The sequence below is a fragment of the Hetaerina americana genome, unplaced genomic scaffold, assembly GCF_022747635.1.
Source record: "Hetaerina americana unplaced genomic scaffold, ioHetAmer1.1.p SCAF_58, whole genome shotgun sequence".
Classification (NCBI taxonomy): domain Eukaryota; kingdom Metazoa; phylum Arthropoda; class Insecta; order Odonata; family Calopterygidae; genus Hetaerina; species Hetaerina americana.
In genome coordinates, this window is record NW_027287183.1 from 2,918,576 (window position 1) to 2,930,481 (window position 11,906).

The window sequence follows — 11,906 nt, forward strand, 5'->3', positions numbered from 1 at the left end:
TACTAATAATCCCAAAAAAATGTTATCCATACATACCTTCTAACACTTTTCATCAAATCCCATCTTCGCAGCTCAAGACACCAGAGAAAGAAAATGGAGAGAAGTGAAGAATCGGGGGAAACTATGAAAATGAGGAATCCGTGGCCGGGAAATGGTGCAAAAATGAAAAGAACACATGTAAGTAATAAATTAACGAATAGAATGCTGAAAAGGTGTGTTTTTCATAAAAAAATTGGTCTAATTGGAGGAAGAGAAAAACGGTCGAATTAAAGAGAATATTGAGTACATAAAAGAACAAACTTGAAAAAACCTATCTCCATGGGCCAAGTTCAGCGTCGTGTCCTTGTCACTTTTGGTGGCCCTGGCTACTAAACTAGGGCATGAGCATGGGGTAAGCGAAAGACTGCCGAAAGTATATGTGGGTCTAGTGTGTATTACAAAATTTAGATGAAAAAAGTTCTGGTTTAGGAGATATTGTGAAGTACTTTGTGTTTTTTCGTGTGAGATAACGACCCTGGTGATGTTATTGGGCCCTGGTTAGTAAACTAGGGCAGGAGCATGGGGTAAGCGAGAGACTGCCGAAAGTGTATTGTAAAATTTAGAGAAAAATGTTCTGGCTTAGGAGATATTGTGAGGTACTTTTTATTTTTGGTATGAAAGTTCGACTCTGGTGACGTTATTGGGCCCTGGGCCCTAAACTAGCCCATGAGCATGGGGTAAGCAAAAGGCAGCAGATAGACTATAGTGATTTTAATGTTTACGCCAAATTTTTGAAAAAAAATATGCTTTAGTTCAGGAGATATTGTTAAGTACTTTGTTTTTTTCGTGTTAAAGGACGACGCTGGTGACGATAGTGGGCCCTGGGTCCTAAACCAGGCCATGAGCGAAAGGTTGAATATAGAGGAAAGAGGGTTTAGTGTTTTTTGCCATATTTTAGAAAATAAATGTTCTAGTTAAGGATATATTGTTAAGTACTTTCTTATTTTTTGTGTGAAAGGGCGACTCTGGTGACTGCACTGGGCCCTGGATGCTAAGTTAGGCTATGGATGTGGGTTTTATGCCTATATGTTGTTGCCATTTGCGCAAAAATATTTACGTTGGTATGACTGAAAAATCCAGAGCTCCAACGGCCGGTAGATAGTCGTGGGCTAGATCTTCGTGGGCCAAGTTCAGTTAACTGTTATAATCAGGTGCAGAAAGAACATCTGTCCAGGACTCAGCACTGAGAGAACTGAGAAAACTAGCTATGTTAGGTTCAGTATAATAACGCATGGTGCAAAATTTAGCAGTGGTATTTTGGGTAATAGAAAATTTTGACAGAACTGGATGGTGATCAGATATGTCAGAGGAAATAACTTTAGTGGTAATTAACTTTGGATCAATGTTGGAAATAATATCATCTAATAGGTTCTGGTGTGGTTAGTACACCGAGTTGGTGAAGATACATAATTAAAAAGATTAAAAGATCTCAAAAGATTAAAAAAGTCCTTTCTTTTGCGGCTATTCGATAGCATATCACAATTAGAGTCGCCTGTGAGAATAATCCGTGAAGACTCACAAGAGCCAACAAGTATGTCCAAAATACTACCTAATTTGTTTAGATATAGCTGGAAATTACCAAGAGGCAATCTATAAACAGTAACAAGAAAGATAGACACATCACCAATAATAATCTTAGCAACTGCTGACTCAAATTCCCACTCGGTGTTGACACCATCAAAAGTCGCATGAGAACTGTGATCAGCAAGCATGAAAGCAACTTCATCCCGAGCCAATATTAATACACCGCCATTTTTATGTACAGAGCGAGAGAAAGAATTTGGAACAGAAAAGCCTGGTATAATAAGAGAAGAGATTTCTTCCTTTGACATCCAGTGCTCACAAAGACACACAATATCTGGGTTATGACAATCTAAAAACACTTCGAGTTCCGGAACTTTGTTACGCAGGCATTGGGTGTTAAGATGAAACACCACCAAATCAGAAAGGGCGTTTGATGCAATAAATGAACGGGCTGCTGTATAGACTTAGCACTATCTTTCATAGCAATATCCACCTTAGTGACAACACAATTCAGTTTGTCTGGTTTCACCAATAAGTCACCAGCCAAAGCGCTAACTAGTTTCCCTGTTTTATCACTTTAGCTAGCGTATCACCAAGTAAAAAAGAACCTTGATGATTTAGATGAAGACCATCCCTACCTAGGCACTTATCATTCAGTTCTTCGTTTACATGACAGTAAATGACGCCCAGCGTTTCACAAGCCCATCTAATATTTTCATTTATGTCACGAATGTAATTGATATTCACATCTCTTCTATGCAACATTGAATTGAAGATAAGACGAGATTTAGGAAAAAGTTTTTTCAATTCACGCATCAGTCAGTAGATTTCTCCTGAAGGGGTATCCTTCTACGCTAGTGGACGTTAGGAAAAATTACACTCGAGCGTTAAACTCAACGGGTTTATTATCGAAACGGATTTACAGAGGGCGATCGTACAGCTTGCTTCTTCATTCGCGGCAGACTGACTCTCTCGCCCGACGTCCACCTTTCTCCGTCGTACCGACGCCGTGTCCCCCTGGTGGTACTTTCCGGAACTCGGAACAAATAAATTCCGCCGTGCGTTCCGTCTGCTCTCCTTGCGCCGCCACATCACCCCCTCTGTAGACTTTAGGCCACTAAAGAATGAAAAAGGAAGGATTAGCGAAAAGAAGTGAGATTCTATGGTACAAAATCTTCCAGGTGCTTTGGGAAATGGACCCTCCTCCCAAAGCGGGTCTCTCTCGGCTCTTCGGCAGGTGCAGCAGTGGTGGTTCTTGGGTGTGTTTTGTCCCGAAGAGATGCGGGTGCTGCGCTGCTCGTCCCGTCGTTCTCCTCAAGAGTGTAGGCAGGTTTTATGCGGTCGATTGAAATTGTTTTCTCACTACCTCGGACGTTGACCACGAAAAATTTTGGCTCTCTTCGGATGACCGGGAAGGGACCCTCGTACGGTGGTTGAAGATTAACCTTTGTCGCGTCGTTTCTCACGAAAACGTGGGATGAGGACGACAGGTCTTGATGCAAGAAGACAGACTTCTTGCCGTGGCGTGACGCAGGAACTGGTCGTATGGTGGAGAAATGTTGCCGTAGCTGCGCGGCGAAATTAAGGTCGTCGTCCGCCGGCCGCTCGCTAGGGACGAAAAACTCTCCTGGTAGACGGAGTGGTTGACCATAAACCATCTCCGCCGGCGACGCCCCAATGTCTGCTTTCCAGGCGGCTCGTATACCGAGCAGCACTACTGGCAGGACGTCCGGCCAACCATCCGACTGGTGGCACATTATGGCTGCCTTCAGTTGGCGGTGGAACCTCTCCACCATGCCATTTGCTGCGGGGTGATAAGCCGTGGTTCTCAGGTGCCTCGAACCGGTGAGCCCCGCCAACTGCTTGAACAGATGAGATTCAAACTGTCGGCCTTGGTCCGTCGTAATCCGGAGTGGAGTGCCGAAGCGAGCCACCCAATTCCGAAAGAATTCCTTGGCGACCGTGTCAGCTGTTGCGTCCCTAACCGGGAACGCCTCTGGCCATCTTGAAAAACGATCGACACACGTCAGGCAATACCGATATCCCGCGGAAACCGGCAAGGGGCCTACAATGTCGATATGAACATGTTCAAAACGCTGGGTGGGCGGCGCAAAGCCTCCCACAGGGGACACTGTGTGGCGATGAATCTTCGCTCGCTGGCAGGGAATACATGCGCGTGTCCATGCACGGCAATCCTTGCGCATCGAGGGCCACACGAACCGTTCTGCGACCAACTTGGTGGAAGCCCGTATTCCTGGGTGTGACAAGCAATGCAGCGAGTCAAAGACTGGCTTCCGGAAGGGTTCAGTTACATAAGGGCGGACTGATGGTGTCGACACGTCACAATATAACTGAAATTCACACTCGGGAATGCGCATCATTTTCAACCGGAGGGAATCGTTGGGCTGTTTGAGCTGGTCGTCTTCCGCCTGAGAACGTGCGAGGGCGCTGTAATCGATGGCACCACTCACAGCTTCTACCCTTGAAAGGGCGTCCGCGACTACGTTTTCGCTGCCTGAAAGATGACGGATGTCGCTGGAGAACTGGGCAATGTAATTTAGATGCCGAAACTGACGCGGGGAACACTTTTCTGGTTTTTGGGCGAAGGCATAAATCAGGGGTTTAGGGTCAGTAAAAATTGAAAATTCACGACCCTCGAGCATATGCCGAAAATATTTAACAGATTCATACACGGCAAGCAGTTCCCTGTCGTACGGGCTGTACTTTTGCTGCGTGGAAGTGAGTCTACGGGTAAAGAAACCGAGTGGCTGCCAACCGTTGCTCGTACTCTGCTGCAAGACTCCGCCCAACGAGGCGTCCGACGCGTCCGTAAAAAGGCCTAAGGGCAGAGAGACGTCTGGGTGCGCGAGAAACGTCGCTTGCGCGAGGGCGTCTTTGCATTCATTGAACGCACGATCCAAGTCGTTATTCCACCGCACAGGTTCATTCCCTTTTACTCCCCCCCTTAGGACATCGTTAAGTGGCAGTTGGATTGCCGCAGCCTTTGGAATGAGCCGTCTATAAAAGTTAATCATGCCCAAGAATTGGCGCAGTTTTTTCACAGTTTCCGGGACAGGAAAGCACTTAATCGCATCTATTTTCGCCGTCGTCGGCTTAACCCCGGATGCACTGACACAGTAGCCTAAGAAGGACACTTCCGTCCTACCTAGCACACATTTGGCGGGATTTACAAGCACTCCGTACTCCCGCAAACGCGCAAATAGCTCACGTAGATGGCGCTCGTGCTCTTCAACGTCCATCGAGGCGACTAAAATGTCGTCTAAATAGGCGTACGAGTGGTCCAAACCCCTTAACACCCCATCGATGAACCTTTGAAATGTTTGGGCTGCATTTCTCAGGCCGAACGGCATGCACGGGAATTCAAAGAGTCCGAATGGCGTGATGATTGCCGTTTTTGAAATGTCGTCGGGGCACACAGGTATTTGGTGGTACGCGCGTACGAGGTCAATACGCGAAAATACAGTCTTGCCGGCCAGATTGTGCGCAAAATCGGCGATATGAGGCACCGGGTATCGGTCGGGAATGGTCCGCGCGTTGAGACCGCGATAATCCCCGCAGGGACGCCACTCGCCATCCTTCTTGGGCACCAGATGCAGAGCCGAGGCCCAACAACTGTCCGACCGTCGGACCGTACCGCTGCGTAGCATCTCGTCGAACTCCTTCTTGGCGATGGCGAGCTTATCTGGTGCTAGTCGCCGGGGCTTGCAGGCGACGGGGGGTCCGGACGTCACCTTGATGTGATGCATGGTCGTGTGCCGGGGCACCCTCGGTGTGCCAGCTGGGCGAGTGATCTCTGAGAATTCGGTCAGAATCTCATGGAATCGCGATGATTCGATTACAGTCTTCACCTGCGGGACCGAACACGGCACAATGCGACCGCCCGTGCCCAACGACGTTATCCCATCCGTTATTCGCTGCCGGCGGACGTCCACTAAAAGGCTGTAAAAGGACAGAAAGTCCACGCCAATGATGGGCCTATCGACATCCGCCACGACGAAGCGCCAACGGAAGTCCCGCTTTAGGCCTAAATTCAAGGCTAAGTCTATCCACCCGTAGGTCTTTATCACCGTCCCGTTCGCGGCAAATAGCTGGTAGGTAGAAAGTGGCTGTCGTCCCTTCACCAGCTTACGCGGGTAAACGCAAAGATCGAAACCGGTGTCGACCAGGAATTCTGTCTTCGTCACCGAGTCCACAACATACAGGCGGCGAGGCTGGGGGCAGCGGGCGTCGGCCGCAATTACGCCCTGCCCTCGTGGTTTTCCGACTTATAGGCGCACGGGGAACGGCACTTAGTCGCGCGAGCACCAAAAGTAACATGATACCAGCACCACCTTGCATCTGGAGGCGCGGAAGGGCTGCGGGCACGCCGCTGTCGGCTTTTGGAACGTTTCCGTCCGCGAAAATCTGGACAAGAAGCAGTCAACGCGGCTACCTGTTGTGTAAGGGCCGCTATCTGCCTTCGAAGTTCCTCCACTTCGGAATGCGGCGTGACCCTGGCGACTTGCGGGGGGCACGGCACCTCGTGCACCTTGTCGGCTAGTTTCGACAGGCTTTCCAGTTCCAGCGAGTCTTGTGAGGCCAGGATGGACTGTGTGTGGGATGGCAAGCGATTCATCCACAGCGTCTTCAGAAAGTCGTCTGGCACGGCAACGCCAGCCAACGTCCGTAGATGGCGCAAGAACTGCGATGGCTTCCGGTCCCCCAACTCCTCGTGCTCAAGGAGTTGCCGTATTTTCTGCGCCTGTGAGACGGAAAGTCGTTGGATTAATTCCTCCTTGATCTTCTGGTATGGGTCTGCCCTGGGGGGATTCACAATAATGTCCTCCACTTCCAGCGCGTGGCGATTGTCTAACTGGGCGACCACGTGGGAATACTTCGTCGCCTCACTCGTTATTCCCGCTAGCGAGAACTGAACTTCCAGCTGCGAAAACCATAGAGCCGGCTTTTCTGGCCAAAAAGGTGGAACTCGCATCGTCACTCTGTTTACGATTGACTCCTCCGACCCGTTGCTTGGAGGCGGCATTTTGCACCACGTGGCGCTTCAAGTCACAGAACGAGAAAAAAAAAATGCAAACCTTAGCTCACGCGTGATCACGTCGGGGTCACCAATGAAGGGGTATCCTTCTACGCTAGTGGACGTTAGGAAAAATTACACTCGAGCGTTAAACTCAACGGGTTTATTATCGAAACGGATTTACAGAGGGCGATCGTACAGCTTGCTTCTTCATTCGCGGCAGACTGACTCTCTCGCCCGACGTCCACCTTTCTCCGTCGTACCGACGCCGTGTCCCCCTGGTGGTACTTTCCGGAACTCGGAACAAATAAATTCCGCCGTGCGTTCCGTCTGCTCTCCTTGCGCCGCCACACTCCCATCGCCTCTTCAGGAGACTTTGATTTCTTGACATTGTTCGTGCCGATGTGGACAGCAATCACATCAGGTTGGGTGGAACTGTTCATCTTTATGTCTTCTGCTTTCATTTTAGCTGCTCCGCCCTTATCCCTGGAAAAAACTGCCTTAGATGCACCAAGTATATTTACGTGTTTAATTAGCGAATCCCCGATTAACAAAACATTTCCGTCACAATTATTTTGGGAAACTGGTTTAGTTATGCAACAATTTCAGAGTGTAAAAATCATTCGCCTTGACTGGGACTCGAACCCAGATCCCTCAATATCCGGTAGAGTGCTTTAGCCACTTAAGCTACCGAGGCGTCCTCTTAAACTCTGAAATTTTGGGGCTTTTTTTCTAGTTCCTTTAAAAGCCCTAAAATTTCTGAGTTTAAGAGGACGCCTCGGTAGCTTAAGTGGTTAAAGCACTCGACCGGATATTGAGGGAACTGGGTTCGAGTCCCAGTCAAGGCGAATGATTTTTACACTCTGAAATTGTTGCATTGAAATGCACATTAGCGGATGACCCCGTTAAACGTTACTGCTGCGGCATCTCCCGCAGTTTTTTTGGAATTTGGTTTAGTTATGTTTGAACAAGGCACCTGACTCGACTTTGCTAGCTTGTGATGCGACGAATTATTTAGTAAACGGCCTTTGTGGGGATTTTGGTTCTGCCGAAGTAGTTTTTGCTTGGTTATCAAAGTGATATCTCCATCACAAACCACATCTGCTAATTGTTGATCATCCATTAAGACTTCGAAACTGTTTTTAGTCACTAAAATGGCGAATCAGTACAAGTCAGAGGGTGATGCCGAGTGAATCTTGACTTATGATTCGGGACGGTTGACCACTGATTGCTACGAAGGGCATTTACTTCCTGTTCTAGTCTCACCTTCTCTTCCTCCAGGAATTTGTTCTTTTCACCTAATATGCACATATCACGTAGTAAATTGGATATCACTTTGTCCTTAGAGGCAAGGTCACGTTTGTAAGCGGCGTCCTTCTCATCGAGAATGCACGAGGAGCACAGCCATGCATTTTCGTCATTTATGTCAGATAAATCAACTTGGGCACATGTAGAATGAACCCAAAGTGCACAAACATAACATCTTACACCTTTTACAACCCTTTTCGAGCAAAACTTGCATGCCTGACTACTATTTTTTTATTTTATGAGCCGTACCGTCAACAGCAACACTACCAGCCGGCGCCATCTTAGTAAAATGTGTACATTTCAGCAACAAAGAAAAGCTGTTTCACTTCTTTACTCAGAATATGAATACAATCTCTTCTACCCTGTATTGTCATCTTTCTACTTTAATTTCTTACATTTTGTAACCTTATTTCATCCCTCATATCCCAGTGACATGGCATGACTTTGAGCCCAAAGGATTTGGCCCATCCTCTGAACACTTTCATCCCTTCTGTCTTTTTGAGGAATCCTTGCACAAAATTGCACACTTTGATTTAATCAGCAAGATGCCCATCCTGTAAACATGGGCCAATGGCAAATATCATTCACAAAATATCTTTCCTTGTTTATTTTAAACTAAATTATCTGAAATGATACAAAACTTCTTGCATCAAGTTTTTACTTCTGGTAGACAGCTCATTTTCTGCTCCTTTTTGGGGAAAATATTTCTGCCAGCACCCTCATTCTTGTTGGGTAAAACAACAATTGCTCTGTGGAATAACTTGGGACAGGATTAGTGAGAATTAATTGTGCAATTTTATGTGTTTAGTGAAAAACGCTATATAGCTTCAAGGAATACAAATATTTGCTCAATTCAAACTCATTCCTTTTCTTTATATTAGAATCAAACTAGGCACCCAAAAGTTTACTTCCTCCATTAATTGTATCAAAAAAGTTTCCAAAAGTTTGTTTTATGAATGACTGTGTCCCTTCAGGGAAAGATACTTCAAATTTTTGAAACTGGGATTAATCATATTATAGTCTTGAGAAATAAGAAGTATTCTAACTTACCCATCCAAAACTTCATGTAATGATCTATATGATATGTTTCCATTGTCCACTGTCATTTTTTTTCTAGGGTTGGAACGGGAGTGGTAAGACATTAAGTACGGAAAACTATGAAATAATAAGGTAATATTCTACTGTAGAAAATATTCCATACCACAATTTTGAGCCTACTCCAAGATATTCGAGATGAAGAAATTTAAGCTTACATAAAATTCTGTTTCAGTGCAGGTTGGAAAAAATTACCATCCAGTAGTCCACTGTGTTAAGTAGCTTAAGGATGAACACAATAAATGTACACTCCAACATTTCTTGACTTTGTCTCACTAGACACAATCAGACACTCCACGCTATTATAAACTGTTCTCCAATTTTGCATGTATTCCATTTCCTGTCATTCTGTTCAACATCCTTATCTTTTATCCACTATACCTCACTTGCCCAACATCACTCATCTCTATCACAGTCTTTAGCATTCTATTGCTAGTCAAAATGCTCTGCATCCATCTTTCCTGCCTCCTTTGGATTTCTCCCATAAACCCCCTCTCCTTCCCTATCATACCCAGCATTTCCTCATTTGTTCTCCTTACTGCCCATTTCACCTTTTTCCACTCCGTGCAAAGCCTCACTCCATATCTAAGTTTTAGCAGCCCTTTCTTAGCGTCCTTAAGCAATGCCCCCATTGTCAATTCTCTCCTTCTTTTGAAAATGCCTTAGTCTAACTGAATTCTTCTTCTTAAGTCCCTACTGCTTGGAGCATTTTGATCCAAAACACTACCACATTGTGAAAGCCATTTCACTTTCTCTAGTTTATGAACTCCTGTTTTAATATTTAACTTAGCTTTTCTCTTTTTTGAAAACCACAAAATTTTCTTTTGTTTACATTTAATGCATCCCATACCTATTGCACTAATTTTCCAATGGCCTCTGCAATGATTATAACCCCTTGGCTGATTGGATAACTAAAGTTCTGTTATCTGCAAACCTGTCCCCCATTTCATATCTACTCATTTGGTATGTATTTGGTTGTCTACCATTTAGGTCAGGTTTTGGATGGGTACAAACAGCTTCACCAAATTTTTTTGTATCATGAAACAAGATAAAACCTGTGTAACCACAATACAATAATGCTTCTTCAGTTCTGCCCATCTGCAGCAGCATATGCTCTACCTCCCATCCAACATGCCCACCCCTTTCCTTGCCCGTCCTTGTTTGCCTAATATGTTGCCATCTATCGTCTTCAACATTCCATTGCCTATTAAAATGCCCTGTGTCTGCTCTGTTTCTTGCCTTCCTTGGATATCTCCTGACAATTGTCTGTCCACCAGAAACATACCTGATACATCTTTGTTTACTTTCCTTTCTGTCCATTTCACCTTTTCCTACCTTCTCCAAATCTACGTTTCAAAAGTCTCCAATCTTGTTCTCCAATGAACCTGCTTCATTGCTTTATCTCCTGGTACCTTCTTCTACCAATTTCCTTTTTATGAATTCTTCCATATTTTTTAATCATCTGTCATCTCAATTATATAATTTGCAGTCCATGGTATCCTGGTCATTTGCTTATTTACTGTTGCTAAAGTTTGGTTTAAGGCTTTCAATATCCATTTCTTGATATTTCCCCAATTTTCCACTACTCTAACCATCTCCCTGTCCTGCCTCATAATGTTTTCGAGAGATTCCTGGTACTGCCCTTCTTTTCTTCCCAGTTATGGTTCTACATTTTATTTCCTTCCTGTTTTATCCTCTTGAATCTGATGTTACACTTCATTAGTATTAAATTATGATTTTAATCCAAATCTCCTCCTTTGCAAAAATCTCACCGTACCTAAATCTGTGTATAAACGTTTTATAGTATAAACAATATCTCTCTGAATCTCCAGTAATTCCAGTCATACTTATACATCTACTGCATTGTTAAACCAGGTTTTCATTATGATTAAACCCTGTCCCCTGCAGAACTGTACTGTTTTCTTTACCTGGTCATTTCTTGTTCTTAAACCATTGTGCCACTCCTCACTCCCATCTCTCCCTTTGACCATCAATACATTCTAATCTTCCATAACTATTAAATAAACCCTCAATTATTTCCTTTTATAAATTACTTACCCTATCCATTTCATTCTCCCATGCTTACTCGTTGGCTTTAGAATGGAATAGTGACTGAGTTTGTTGATTCAACTTTTACTTCTAATAAAAATAATATACTTTATTAATTTTGATTAATGGTCCAAATGTATTGAATGTCATCTTCATTCACCTAATATTCTATCATTTACCTTCTTTATGCTTGCTACATTTCTTCCCACCTTTTTGTGCAGTATTATTGCCACATCTTGCTGGCTCTTTTCCCCTTCCCTGTGTATTACCCTTGAACTAATGCTCCAGTAAGCCCCACTATCCTTCCATCTCACCTTGCACAGCCCTTAAATATCCATATTTCCCATCTCTTGCTTTATATTTTCTAATTTCCCCATCTTCAACAAAGTCCTAATATTCCTAGTCCCTATTTGCTTTGCAAGGATTTCATGTGAAGACTGTAACAGGGGCCTACCCTTTCCCACTGCTGGCCACAGCACACAGTCCAGTGGGAGGGTATCTCATGGATACCAGGACTCATAGTCTAATATGTGCCCATCATAAGATCATGGGACAAATAATTGAGGTTGCTTCCCAATGCCTTTCTCAATGTTGTTTTTAATATGACACCTTTATTAATTCAAGATATAATCAACGGTTAGTTCAACAGTGATCAACCTGAAGGTCAGTGAGATAGGTGATAATGGAGCTCACCCATTGCTTAGCACAATGGTTTGGGAAATTGGCACATTGGGGTGAGGGTTACCTTTCCTCATGCTCCCTGTTCTTTCTCAGGAAGATCTGGTGCCCAAAAACTTATACAATTTGGATAAAGCTAAGGGTGTCCAGAGGGAGTGGGGTCGTCCGGTCAGTAGAC

At 44.7% G+C, this 11,906-nt stretch overlaps 1 protein-coding gene across 1 annotated transcript; it reads right to left on the minus strand.

The window, feature by feature from the left end:
• Window positions 1-1,614: 1,614 nt before the first annotated feature.
• LOC139694860 (uncharacterized) lies at window positions 1,615-8,186 on the minus strand. Its single transcript, XM_071593383.1, has 6 exons — window positions 8,156-8,186; window positions 7,865-8,037; window positions 6,017-6,505; window positions 4,793-5,828; window positions 3,030-4,078; window positions 1,615-1,629 (listed from the first exon to the last, which is right to left on the minus strand). Exons 1-6 carry the CDS (start codon window positions 8,184-8,186, stop codon window positions 1,615-1,617), a joined length of 2,793 nt encoding a protein of 930 aa, XP_071449484.1.
• Window positions 8,187-11,906: the final 3,720 nt, after the last annotated feature.

What these genes read in the sequence shown, in the direction of transcription:
- LOC139694860 (XM_071593383.1), bottom strand. Translation starts at nt 8,186, where the DNA reads ATGGCGCCGGCTGGTAGTGTTGCTGTTGACG. An exon ending in AATTCCTGGAGGAAGAGAAG is followed by an intron (nt 6,506 to 7,864) that starts GTGAGACTAGAA and finishes TGGTTTTCGCAG; the next exon opens with CTGGAAGTTCAGTTCTCGCT. An exon ending in AGAGCACGAGCGCCATCTAC is followed by an intron (nt 4,079 to 4,792) that starts GTGAGCTATTTG and finishes GTCATCTTTCAG; the next exon opens with GCAGCGAAAACGTAGTCGCG.